At 39.4% G+C, this 14795-nt stretch overlaps 1 protein-coding gene across 1 annotated transcript in view; it reads left to right on the forward strand.

Moving 5' to 3' along the window:
• LOC144517352 (serine/threonine-protein kinase 4-like) overlaps nt 1-14795 on the forward strand; it is a 40870-nt gene that overhangs the window by 22494 nt on the left and 3581 nt on the right. Inside the window, exon 10 of the mRNA XM_078249433.1 lies at nt 11787-11938. Within this exon, the coding sequence (XP_078105559.1) occupies nt 11787-11938 (152 nt within the window). The remainder of the gene's footprint in view (nt 1-11786; nt 11939-14795) is intronic.

Genomic DNA, 14795 nt, shown 5'->3' on the forward strand with positions numbered 1-14795 from the left:
AATTTACGCTGATTAGCCACTGAGCCTCACTCCCTAGAAACCTCTCTGTCGCACTCCTCTCTTGTTGTCTTAGGAAAAAGGAAATTCCTTGTTTGCCAAGTACAGTTCACTTATAAGAGGATTGTATTCTCTGCATTTAACCCATCCGGACTATTTAGGAGCAGTAGGCAGCCATAGTCCGACACCCGGGGACTAAGTACCTTCGTCAAAGGCATTGGCCCGGAGTTACCTAGCAACCTAGCACCTGATGGATTTATTAAATGACAGATATTAGGGCTGCACGATACGAGGAATATATATAATAACGTTGAATATTGCGATAAGTGTACTCAGTTCTGCTTTTCCGCTGCTTTCAGTATTCTGCTAACATACCACAAATGTCCATCATTCTTTTATTGAACAAATTGAAGATTAACCTGAACACAAAAGGCACCACTAAAAAAAAAAATAATGATAGTGTCGTTTTCCTACCGATTCTCATATAAACACGGAGAGAACATGCAAACGCACACAGAAAGGCCTACTCACCGGGGGTTCGAACCCAGGACCTTCTTGCCGTGAGGCAGGGTGGCTTCATTAAATATAGAAATATTAGGGCTGCAGGACACGAGGAAAATATGCAACACGTGATAGCGTTGAATATCCAGATAACGATATTGCTTGCGATAAATAAACAGATTTTAAAGTGTACTCAGTTCTGCCTTTTCTGATAGTTTCAGTATTCTGCTAAAATGCAAACAACTTGCTTGTTGACTTAAAAACACAAAAGGAAATCATTTCCAACATTCTTGTGTTGAACAAATTGAACATTAAACCGAACGTAAAAGGCACCACTACAGAGACCGCGTTGTTTTCACAGTGTGTTCAGGGGACAGGCAGCTAGCGGATAGTGAGGAGATGTTTGCTGTATGTGACAAAAAAATGTTGTAGCCTCAAAAACGTGTGACATCGCTTAGAGCACCTTTTAAGATAAGATAGATTTTTAATTTTGTCTTGGTCAAACAAACAGTATCTGCTGTTTAGAGAATTCAACATACTGCATACACACACACATACATACACACACACACATACACACACATACACACACACATACACACACACACATACATACACACACACACACACACATACACACACACACACACACACACACACACACACACACATAGTACATAGCCTGTGTATAAATCTGCATGCTCATGTTGCATACAGAGATTGCCGCTAGCCAACAAAATAGCACACTGCCCCGTTGTACAACACATCATAATAGTGGTCGTAATATGTGCAGTAAGGGTAAGCAGCCTTATCAACATGAAATCCTGTTAAAAGAAAAGCAAAAATATACGAGAATAGATTTTGAAACTGAGCTAAAGGTTGACAACAAATCTGATTGGTGAAGTTTTCTCAGACGGTTGTCGCAGACCTTTTGACGGAGATCTCGTCTCTTTGCCGAGTCAGATAGATTTCACACCGGGACTCTGCCAGCAGCTGCTTTTCTTCAAATTGCAAGTCACAGTCTGATTTGATATGTCAAAAAGTAAATTTGATCTCTTTTGAAGTCTGTTAAATGAGAGGAAGTATTATGCCGTTTTAAGATGTCACTTCAGACATTTAAATCAGCTAAGCTTATCATATATTTATAGACTTTCATATCAATATGTAGTTTGTTCTTCTGCTCTTGCTGTCTCCAGACGCAGACACATCAAACCGCAGCAAAAGACAAAATGTAGATGCCGTTATGACCCTGTGTCTCCCACAAACACTGTTTGAACAGCAGCTGGCGGTCTGAAGTGCGAGTCATTCAGACTTTCCATTTGTTGTTTGAGATGCATTGAGATAGAACCATTATGTTGATTTAAATGAGTTATTTAAATTGACGTTTCCATTTCTCTGAGCCACAACAACGTTTTCTAATCTTTAAATGCTTTGGAGGAGCCACATGTGATCTGAGCAGGATGGCCGCATAGTGATACCTTCTTCTTGTCAAAATACTTTTTCATGCCCCTAATCTTTGATTTTGTTAGCTTTCTGGCTGCTCTTTTGGAACTGGTTCTAAAAGTCTATAACCCAGCCAATGCCGCGTGAGACCAAAAACTCCACTAAAATGCCTTCTTCTGCTGCGGAAGTCACAACAACCATGGAGGAGATGCTGGCTGGCTACTCTGGTAGACGCGGCCTTGGAAAAACACTTTGCTCACGTACGGAACAACGATTTGATTCGCCACAGTCCAAACTTTCTTATCTAAAAGAAGAAACCTGTGCACTAGGCACTGATCACAGCTCTATGTACCAGCTTAGCTCTCACATCTCTTTACTTTATCAAAGTTTGGATAGATGGCAGTCCTCTCTAGAGGTCACTCTTTTTTTGGCCTTCACTTTAAGTTTAAACTGTAAAACCTTTTACTTTCCTGGTTTATGTTCAGCCCGGTTTAGAGGCTGCTGCACTTGTGTGATTCTGTGGCCAGAGTAAAGCAATAACACTGCTGGAGTTAGAGACTTTAATCCTACTGAGGCCTGGACCAAACTGGAAACAGTTTCTCAGTTTTTCTCCGAACATTCTTTAACTAGCGTCATTACACAGCGTTAAAACGCTCCACGAAAAAGAAAAAAAAGCTTTGATCCGATGTGATCGAAATCCATCTTCATTTTCAACCCGGAAAGTTCCACCGAGAAACGATGGCGACGTTCATACTTTTTCATTCAAAGTAAACGTGTCCGCTCCCCAGGGCGATGTGACTGCTGTGCGTTGACATCTGATCCGATTGGTAGAGAGGAGAGCAGATCAGTGTCGGAGCAGAGAAAACAAAATAATGGGTTTTTCAGCGGGTGACTAACAGAAATGGCCAAAAACGTTTGTTAGTGCTCTCTTATTTGATTGTCTTTTTGTTATCGGGCAGTCAAACTGCCTTTCACAGTGTGCATTTGTTTGCTCAGTAGAGACGGAAAGAGAGAAAGACGAGGGGAGCTGAATGACGCCTCTAAAGTCACAAGGTTGTTTTGAGTTTGTGTATTGATTTATCAGCCGAGCCACTGCCGCACCCATTCGCCTCTTCATAATGAAATCATCTCGTTCAGCTCCTTTTTTCCGCATTCTGACAGCAGATGTGGGAACGGGACTGCATGAAACGTTTCCATATCTCATTTTTAAACTTTCATAAATGTCATGAATAAATGTTTAAGAGGTTTGCAGAAGTTTTCAATGTAGGATTAATCCGATCATGTACAGTTTTTGAAATCCAGCTCAAATAACATTTATATAACATCAATGTTTCCCTTATGTTTGAACTGTCATGAATAAGAAAATATTGCCGGGGTCAGCAGGCAGTTCATGGACTCGCAGCGGTCGGTGAGCCGCTGCCTAGTGAATATAAGGGAATCGTAATAGATATTTGGCGTTATTTTTGGAATAAAAAAATTAATAAAAATTCGCAACCGGTTGTAATCCTTACACATTCACATCGCTTTTTAACCGATTCACGATGCATCGTTACATATTCATAGTGTCAAATCCTAACAGGAGTTATCTCAGGACACTTTACAGATAGAGTAGATCTAGACCACACTCTATAATTTACAGACACCCAACAATTCCCCCCAGTATTACACATTATAAATTAAATCTCGTTGAATGTGTGACGTCTCCAATAAAAAACGTCCTAATATGTTAAAATAATAAATGTTTAAGAGGTTTGCAGAAGTTGTCAATGGAATCCTGTTTAGGATTAATCTGATCATGTACGTTTTGAAGTTCAGCTCAAATAACATTATATAACATCAATGTTTGTCCTTATGTTTGAATGGTCATAAAAACAGAAAATGAATCGAAAATCGTTTGTATCGGGATTTTATTTTGCAGCGATTTTTAAGATTGATTATTTTCCCTAGAATCGATATTTATGTATTTATTTGTTGTTGTTTTTTTACCAATGATTCCCCTCAATATTGTCTGTTTATACAGTACCGCCGACGGCAATTACATCATGTCTGTTTCCAGCTAAACAGACCGGAAGCAGTTATGTACTTCTTTACACATACATACAATACACGTATTTTTTTAGAAAACGTTCATTTTTTTTTTTTTTTAGAAATGTCTCATGGTACTGTATATTGTCTCCAAATGTGGATTATTCAACTTTTGTTTGAAAAATCTCGCTACTCAATACTATTGAATCGCAATAAATGAAAATCGCAATACAAATCGAAACGCCGCCCATGTATCGTGAAAGAATCGAATCGGGACTAAAGCGTATCGTCCCGGCCCTACCTACTTTGATGCATATGCACAGAAAACAAGTTTTTCCCATCCCTGTAAATAATCGTCCAATTGCAATAGCATATTTGGTTCATGTTACTTCCAGTGAAAAGTCTCTTTTCCATTCCCTCATCATGCAGTCCCAAACATCTGCTGTCAGAATGTGGAAAAAAGGAGCTGAACGAGATGATTTCATTATGAAGAGGCGACTGGGCGCGGCAGTGGCTCAGCTGATGAATCAGTACACAAACTCAAAACAACCTCGTGACTTCTGAAGCATCATTCAGCTCCCCTCGTCTTTCTGTAAAAACTACAATATTCACTTGCAGGCGGAGAGAAAAGGTCACGTAGAAGTTTTCAAGCAACTTCTTCTTTTTTTTTTTCGTTCTTTCTACATCTCATTTTTCTCCTCTAGTTCACGCCGCAGTCTCGGTATTCATCAAGTAGAGATATTTTTTCATTAATCATCAAAACGTGGCCTCTCAGATATGGGGTTCGGACCAAATGTGGATGTTGCGGATGAGAACGTGTTTAAAGTCAATTTTTACTTTTTCTTTATAAAACATTTAAACTCTACTACATTAAAAATTGACCAGTACAATGTCAGGTCAAATAGATAAAGTGGCTCCTTGTGTTTGTCAAAGTACTCACACGTCAAGGTCCTCAACTACTTGTTCTCAGCTATGTTTCAGGCCGAAGTTTGAAGCGATAAATCATGTTTTAAACCCTCACGTCCTGCATGAGCACATTTAAATACACACGTTGTGGCTGTGTGGTTTTTAGAATAAGCCTGTTTGAACAGAAGCTGGATCAACACTCCTTTACTTGAGTTACATAACAGACATTTTAGCTGAAGGAAAGAAGAAAACGGCAGCTTTCCTTACTCAGGAACTGTGATTGTGAAGATCTTCAATAAACAATCATTATGTGTAGGGTTGGGTATCGTTTGGGTTTTAACCAATACCGGGGCTAAAAGGATACATTTCAAACCGGTGCCGGTGCCTAAACCGATACTTAAAAAAAGCACAAAACGACAGTTGGTGACATTATGCAATAACAATAACTTATTTCACCGGTCAGTTGCTGTTAAACAGCAAAAAGAAGAACCACTAGATGGCAGAAGGGTACTTTTCAACAGTGATTCCCAACCAGGGGAACTTGTACCCCCAGGGGGTACTTCTGTAGTTGCCAGGGGTTATGGGGAAAGATTGTGGAGTAGCTCAACTAATTTGGAAAAAAAAAAAAACCGAAATGATGATTTGATTATATATCCATGTATTAACATGAAGTCAACTGTAACACCTGACCACTACATGTTGCTGTTATCTAAGAGTGTGTGAAAGCTAGTTAGTCAAGTCAACTTTATTTATATAGAACATTTAAAGTTGACACAAAGTGCTTTACAACCAAGGCAGATGGTTTGAAGTCTGCATCAATAGACAACATTGCATAGATAAAAAGTACATTAACAAATGCGTTTAGCTAAAAGTAATGACTAAATGGTAGAAATATGTAGCATTAAGTAATGACTATACAGTTTTGAATGATTAGTAATGGAAAAAGTAGCTAAAAGTTTAAATACAAATGGAACGGTTGAAATGGTTAGCTAAAAGTAATAGCTTAGAGTAACAATAATGTATATATGGTTGAAACATTCAGCTTCACTGCAAGTAGTAGTAGCCAGCCAAACCAACCTTAATATTAACAGTTATTTACATGAATAAATAACAATATCCACTTTTATATGATGAATAGTGTTATAGATTTAGAACAAACAGGAATCAAGGAAGGGGTACGTGAGTTTATCTGTGGGGGGGGACCTCAGACCAAAAAGGTTGGTAACCACTGCTTTACAACAACATCTTGAGTTTCTCGAGCTGCCCTTGAATGTGCCACGAGCTCACGACTTGCAATTGAACGCACCTTGAAGTCCTGTCGGTGTTGTTTCTCCGACAACTCTGAATCCGGCACGGTGTCTCCTCTGAAAGTGTAGCTTGTCTCCTCTGTGTCTTTAGCTGCAGACTGTTGTACGTCCCGGTGTTGGAATCCTTTCCAGTGAAATACAGCCACACGTTAAACTGTTTAGCTGGCAGCATTTTTAACCGGGTTCAAGCCAGCCACTAACTAACTAGTAGTCTAGCGTTACCTGCTGCCAAGTGTAGTCTTAACTAGCATCTCCTGCAGTGATGCATCTGTTGCTTGTTACGTCCGTTTCAGAGCACCAGAGGGAAGTGCAGGCTTTTCATTGGCACCGAAATAAGACAGCGGAATCTGCATTGTCATTCGGTCCCGTAGATACCGGTCGTTGAGGAACTGGAGCCATATTGGCACAGATTTTCAGTGCCCAACCAACGTGTGCACATTTTATCCCTTTGATAACTTTGTGGGCTTTCTTACCTTTTGACCTTTCCTCTTCAAGATGTGTGGCATTGACGCAGTTTTGATACTAATCATCACTGTAATAAGTACGCTTGCACAGCATGAATGTATATTTGCAGTACAAAAATGGAGCTGCTCACTAGGTTCCTTGCCTCCACATGGGGTTGGCATAGCAACTAACAAAGCACAGCGGATCACAGTTTATAGGAATGTGAAGCACAGCTGGAAAGGGTCTTTGACCAGTCAGATAATTGCTCAACAACACCAGATACCAAACTGGAATCAACGAGATGATGGATTTGGTCTGGCCTTCTTTCATCTGATTGTGCTGAAAAACTCTCCAAATTCGGAAAGCTGCGTCCGGTTTCCTTAAACAATAACTTAGTCCACTGCGGAGGCACCTGGCAGCAGGAATGGAAAATAAACAGCCATTAATTCTTTTACTGGACTTTAAATTGATGTTGTGCCTGAATGAAAGCAAACTACAGAACCACAATTGAGATCAGCGATGAGATGTTTGCTAAAGCGAGCCAACAACTTAGTGTCTCTGCATTAATCATCATTAACAAGCTGCAAATACACACGGTGTAAATCTGTCTCTGACAAGTTCAACACATGGCTAACAGGTCTGACCAGATAGAGGCCCAGCAGGCGCGCCTCGTGGTTGTCCAGCCTGGTCAAGTAGCAAATAGTCTGGATTAACGGGAAGTACATTTTCAGGATAGAGCCTTGATAGAACATCAGGCTTTGCCTCTCACCTTCCACTTTCTCTGTGTTGCCGTCCTTAAAACCTCTTTGCTTCGGGAAGCTACAACAACGTTTGAGCTAGCAAGCTACACGCATAAAATGGCAAGTTTTAAAGAATATTTGGTTCGTGCAACAAGGCAGGCCTGCTTGGTTCTTTTGGGGAATGATTGTGAAGATTTTACAAAGAATATGTCTAACTGGGGCATACATGTAGCAAGAGATATTCGTTTTAAAACATAGTACAAGTAGTGTGAATGTAGCCTCAGTAACTCCACACAGTAATTGTTTCTACAGTTGACACCATTTCTTTCACACAGACAGTATATCCTCCTACTCATTATCTTCATACATACAGCACAAATGTTCTTTTAACGTTACTCTTTATTTAAGTTTTGTTGTCTGGTGCAGTTTGGTGTTTGTTGGAAAAAAAGTTTTGTTGATTCTTCTTTGATTTTGCTTTTGCTTTTCAAAAACAGTCCTCAGCGTTAATCATCTAGGTACATTTGAACTAGTTTACAGACGAGAACACCACCACAGTCAGCTGTCTTCTTTCTATTTAACAAAAAAGAAAACTACTTGGGATGTTTTCACATTTTAAGTGCTTTCAATTCATAGAGAACTTGACTAAAAGTTGCAGTTTTATTCCTGTAGTTCAGAGTTGAACCAGTTTCATTTTCAGAGAGCGCAAACTGTCCTGCATCTGTACCTCCCGTTGTACTGATTCACTTCTTAAAGTGCCCATATTATGAAAAAAACACTTTTCCTGGGATTTGGGGTGTTCTTTTGTGTCTCTGGTGCTTCCACACGCATACAAACTTTGTAAAAAATCCATCCATGCTGTTTTGAGTGAGATACGGTTTCTGAATGTGTCCTGCCTTCAGTCTCCGAGTGAGCTGTTCAAAATCGGCACGGCTTGTGACGTCACAAGCCGAAACGAGCTGGCTGACCGCAACCGTTAGCTCGTAGCATTAGCATGCTAATGCTAACGCTAGCGTGCTACCTCGTTCTCAATAGCAAAGCACTGCTACAACACACACAAGTTCACCATAATCTACAAAAGAACTACTTACATGTGCGCCCTCATTTAGAAGTCTCCCAGCTAATCCTGCCTTGTAACTGACCGAAGTTGGAGAAACAGCCTTTCTTTTACTGTCTATGGAGCTAGCTAGCTGACATGATCTACATCTGAGTTACTGCGCATGTGCGAGTGCAATCAAAGATAGTACAGAAGAAGAAAAGAGATCTCACTCTGTAGCTAAAACAGAGACCAGGTGAAAAGAGGATCTGCAGCAGTGAGGGAGAGCTGTGCAGTACAACAAAAATATGGTGCTTTTTGAAAATTAAACCATGTAAACCTATTCTGGTACAACCTTAAAATACAATTATGAACCTGAAAATGAGCATAATATGGGCGCTTTAAAATGAGTTTTTTTTGGGAGAGTTTGATGCTTCTGAATCCCCTTTTTTTATAATTATTACGGATTATAAATAGAGGTGAAGTTTTATAAACAGAATTAAAATCCCATTAAGAATGATGTTTCTGCTGAGAGAGACATGCTGGACAAACTGTACTTATATAACGCTTGTGAATTTAATCAGATGAAGCACTATCATAATGGTTATTGGTCATAAAGAAATTGCTGACATTATACATTTTAAAAATGTGTCACAATTTTTAATAAGGCTGCCAGCCACACCCGGCTGCCAACTTTGTCTCTCCCCTCTGTGTCTTTTATGTTTTATAGATCAGGGATATGTTGAAGCCTCTATCGTCTTTTTCGTTTTCTGTTGCGTCTGAGTTTTAAAAGTCTCATTTCTCAGCACCTGGCCAAGTGACTCACCCGTATTGATCAACACTTTCATTGATGTAGTGCAGACATATTATGGTAATGTTGTTCCGCACTTATTTCCGCTTTAATAATGCAACGCCTCACTGATCTTGGAAGGGAAATTCTCTTTATGTTTGCCCGTTCACGCTCAGGTTGGAGTGCAGTAAGCACCATCTAACTGTTGAGGATTCTGGGACACTACTACTATGATTTGTGTGTGCACCCACATCTTTCGGTCGAAGGAAGTTTCCTACAGTTGTCTGAATTTAAACACGGATTCCAAAATTTCATTTAACAATCCTTTTTGGGGACACCGAAAATAGTGTCCGGTTACTCTTTTTTTCCTCTTTTTTTTCAGTGTCCGTCGTTTTTCAGTCTTTACCTTCAGATTCAAATTTCTGTCACTGTTTTGTCGTGGGGTGGTCTGAGGGGAGGGGGGGCGTGATTTACATGTAATCCGGAGAGAACGTCCGTCTTCTGGACTCGCCCCGAAGCCTGCCTTCCCTACTGTGTATTCTATATTCAATTAGGGCTGCAACTAACGATTATCTTCATAGTCGATTAATATGTTGATTATTTTCTCGATTAATCGATTAGTTGTTTGATCTATAAAAATGTCAAAACATGATGAAAAATGTGGATCAGTGTTTCCCAAAGCCTAAGACGACGTCCTCAAATGTCTTGTTTTGTCCAACACTCAAAGATATTCAGTTTACTGTCACAAAGGAGAGAAGAAACTAGAAGATATTCACATTTAACAAGCTGCAATCAGAGAAATCTTATTTATTACTCAAACGATTAATCGATTATCAAAATAGTTGCCGATTAATTTAATAGTTGACAACTAATCGATTCATCGTTGCACCTCTATATTCACATTATCTGTAGATATAACAAGTACTCAAGCCTAGAAATAATTCATAATAAACGCACAATAATAGACACACAAAAGAAATCCCCCATATATTTAATAGACTGTCCCTCCTATTTGTGCAAAGCTGAAGTGACGTTTTTTTTCTCCGTAATCTGCCGAATGAAATGTTTTATTGTCACAATTCATCTTGTAGTTGGTTGGTTTGGTTTTCAGGCTTTAAACAAGTTCCACCGATTTTTAAGAATTTCAACTTGGTACCAAAGTATTGGTTCTCGTGACATCCCTACATGTAAATGATGTAAACATAAATATTTCACAAATCTTTTTAACTCCAATATGAACAAAATATTACAGAATGGTCTAATCGCAATAGTTTATAAATAATTTCCGTTTCTTTGTTTAACCTCAATTAATTGCCAACATTAGCTAAGTTTCCACGGGGTATACCTGTTGATGGTTTTGTCAATTTCATGTTCTTTTAAGAAACAAATACAATGTTTTATGATAATAAAGAGGCCCGATTTACTTTATAGTACCTGTGTTATTACATTATCTGGGTCACATGATGCTGATGTAACCAAAAGATGTATGCTGGGATTCATTCATTACTTTTATTTATTTGAGAAAGTAATAAATGAATACATATTTTTTACATTTCACTGAAAGAGACAATTATATTGTTAATCGCAATTATTTCTGAGACAATTAATTGCACAGCAAAATTTGGAGTTGTTAAGCTCTACTCTAATATAAGCTGCGACCTAATGTTAAAAACAAAATGTATTTCATGTTTGAGTCTTTTATTACCTCATCCAGAAGTATAAAATGTAACCCAATATACCATCCAAGTCGACATCCTCCTGCAAGAACAGCATTGGATGTACTACGCATCAATGACTACGTTTACATGCACGTAATATTCCGGGTTTTGCCCTAATTCCGAAAAAGACGATATTCCGACTAAGCTGTTTACATGGCTAATGAAAGTAAGAACAAGACTTTTTCAAAGTTGACCAGCGCCGGCGGACTTGTTGGACCGTGCAAACACCGCGTCCCTCTTTCATTCCTTCAACCAGCTTCTCAAAAAGGTCAGCGTAGCGATGTGTGCGAATATCAAAAACCTGTTGATATCCAAGTCTTTCATAATATTTAAAAGTAGCTGTGTTTCTCCTTCTTATCGGGTCTGCAGCCTTGCAAACTGTTGGCTGGCTGGTTTGTTTACAGCAACCATAGCAACGCACAGAGCTGACAATAAGCCGTAAACAGGCAAGAGGCCGTAAACTGCGGTAAAACCCCCGATCGAGTCGCATATTCCGAAGGCGCTGTATACATGTCCAACGAATGCCTCTAAAGCCCGAATAATACCGGAATAACACCACATTAATCACAAAATGCTATATTCAGAAAAAGGCCTTATTCGGAATATCCAACCTGAATATGCTGTTTACATACACCGTATCAAATTCTGTATATTGTCATATTCGGAATAATAGTGGAATATTGGTGTGCATGTAAACGTATTGAATCACTGTGTGTTGACTCTGAAACTTAATATAATGAATAACGTTTATTTATCCACTGTGAGTTGATAGCGTGTGTTTCTGTAAACTCTTGTACTACAAATGGTTCAGCTTCGTTCTCACCAAGACAGATTCCCGTGTGCCTGCTGTCGTGAAGTAAATGTTGATTGTGTGTCTCACAGGGAGAGACGAGACGATGCAGCCAGCCAAGCCGTCCTTCCTCGAGTACTTTGAGCAGAAAGAGAAGGAGGCCAACAGTCAAAATGACGGAGGAGGAAGAGGACAAAACAACGCAGACAACCGCAAACTGCCCGCTGAAGGAGACTTTGAAGTGGTGAGTTACAAGATGCGGTGTGTGTGTGTGTGTGTGCGTGCGTGTGCGTGCACCAAGCGTGTGTGTACATGCGAGTTCACTGTGAAGTAAAAGTCACGTCATTGAACCAGTTTTGCATTCTGATGCAAACGACTCCACGCCGTGAACACACATCATAGGAATGGTGCTCCTGTCTTTATTAGCAGTTGGGTTTTTGATTAACCACCAAAAAACATAACAATAAAATTGATAGAAAGGCCGTGCCTTTTCAAATCAACGTCCGGCTGGCTTGGGCCTTTCTGTGTGGAGTCTGCATGTTCTCCCAACATTATGGAAAGGATCCCTACAGAAATAGACCTTCAAAACCTCTTTGAGATCTTTCTGTTTAACCAGAAACAGCTCTGAAGTCGCAAGCACTAAACCCACCAGACTCCATTTAAAAAAGCAATACTTTAAGCGTGTATAGAGCCAACATATTTTCACGTGTAAATCGGTAAAGTGTGTGTTTATTTCAACCACAACTGATTGTGATGGTTGGAAAAGTGGAAAGACGACCCAAAACCGCTTTTCATCGTTTTATTTTGTGTCTGTCGACTTTGAATGAAGTGTATTTTACGATGCTAAAAAGTTTATTTACATGGAGTCTGGTGGGTTTAGCTAACGCAATTTCGCGGATGTTTTTATGTTTGTTGAACAGAAAGGTCGACCTCCTTTAGAAATCCTTTCCATAATGTTGTCAGACACTTAAGATATTAATCTGAGCCTGTGGCAAAACAAGCTTTGCTGCTTCTAAACTGATTCCCAGTCTACAGTCCCAAACTTTTTAACAACCAACCTGTTTATATTTCTGTTTTTTTTAACGTGGCTTTTAAATTGCTTACGAAAGACTTTGGCACTATCCACGATACAGGCTGATGCCTCTGTGAAAAGCACATTACAGTGAGTGGAGAAGGAAAGCTTGTTTGTCTTGCTTAAGGACATTTAAGCAGGACAAATGGCTGCCCTTGCTGCTGCTGGAATTAAATATTAAATATGTGACCTTTTTAAATACGAGGTGGTTTCTCTTACCAGACCACCCGGCTGCCTGTTCAGCTTCAGATATTCAGAGGGCACTGCAGCCTCTTCTTTCAGAAAGGGATATTGGGACAATGAACCTTTTATTTACCAAATAACAACCATTTCTTGATACAAAAATTGTTTTTTACTGCAGTTATTTTGGGGAATCCTGGTGTTTGGGCATGTAGTCGCCTAAGTATGCATCTGTAAAAGAAACCGAGCTTTGTGCGTGCGTGCACGGTGAAGTTGCACACACACATACATACCCCCCCCCCCCCACACACACACACACACACACACACACACACACAGACACACACACGTACGTACGTACCTATTGAGACTTACTTCTTTGCCCGTGTGCATTTGAAGTTATTAAACTAACAGACAGTGACAGGTAACCGCTGGATGAACCCGATTTCCACTCATCTCCTGGATTTTTCATACTGTTCACTGTGAACATGCATGCTGTCACAAACACACACACACACACACAGGGGCGGGGGCTTAGCGACAATCTTCAAAAATCGCTATAAATGCCATCAGTTGCCAGTTGATAAGTACACTAGTTTTGAGGTGCAAGCATTTAAGGTTGCTTTGTCCTGCCCACTGATTTGTGCACTGGTGTATAGACCCCTAAAATACAATAAGGACTTTATCAGTGAAATTTCGGAGTTTCTATCCTTGATTTTGCCCAACTCGAATAAGATTTTAATCCTTGGTGATTTTAATATCCATGTCTGTTGTCCATCAAAGCCTTTAGTTAGCCAGTTTCTACAACTCGTGGACTCATTCAACCTGACTCAGTCTGTAACTGGTCCAACACACAAACATGGTCATACACTGGATCTTGTTTTATCATTAGGTTTTCCTGTTTTAAATATTGAGCTGGATGTTGCTATTCTATCTGACCATAAACCTGTGATTTTGAATGCATCACTTTCTAATCCATTACCTAAACCTTGCTTGCCGCTATATCCGAGCACTGAACCCATCCACTGCTAGGCAATTTTCTGATGCATAGCATAGCTTGTCCTTTTGCTAGCCCTACAGAGATAACTGCCTCTCTGTCTACAGATGAGCTAGTTACTCGGTTTAACACTGTCACAGATGTTCTTGATATTGTTGCCCCTTTTAAACTGAAGTGACCCAAAGTCAAAGCCCAACCTTGGCTTAACAGTGAGACTCGTGCCCTTAGACAAAAGTGTAGAAAAGCAGAGAGGAAATGGAAAAAAGATAAACTGCAAGTGTCCTATGAGATATATATATATATATATATATATATATATATATATATATATATATATATATATATATATACAGTCATGTGAACAAATTAGGACACCCATGCTAAAGTTGACTAAAAAGAGGAATAAAAAAATCATCTTTAGAAACCCTTCACCATACCTAGAGATTGGCATGGGGTACTTTCCATAAAATCATATGGATATATATATATATATATATATATATAATATATATGGGGGCTTAAAGAGATAGGCGCTAAAAATGTGCATTTCAGACAGAGGGCGAATACAGGTATATTCAGACAAACAGTATGAGAAAAACATTGTGTTTTTTGGAACATTAAAGCATGTAAACGTGTTATAATAGAAACCCCAAATACAAGTATGAACCTGAAAATGAGCATGATATGGGACCATTAAATCCAACTATCTGTTTGCTTTACTGCAGCATTTAGAGTCAAGTCAAATAGGATTCTCTTGACGACACAAATCCCACTCGGGGGAGGATTTATTCTGCCATTAGACTTGCAAATGTGAGGATAAAAAGCTAATTTCTTCTGGGATCTTTAATACTT

The sequence above is a fragment of the Sander vitreus genome, chromosome 4 (genome assembly GCF_031162955.1).
Source record: "Sander vitreus isolate 19-12246 chromosome 4, sanVit1, whole genome shotgun sequence".
In the NCBI taxonomy this organism is placed as follows: Eukaryota; Metazoa; Chordata; class Actinopteri; order Perciformes; family Percidae; genus Sander; species Sander vitreus.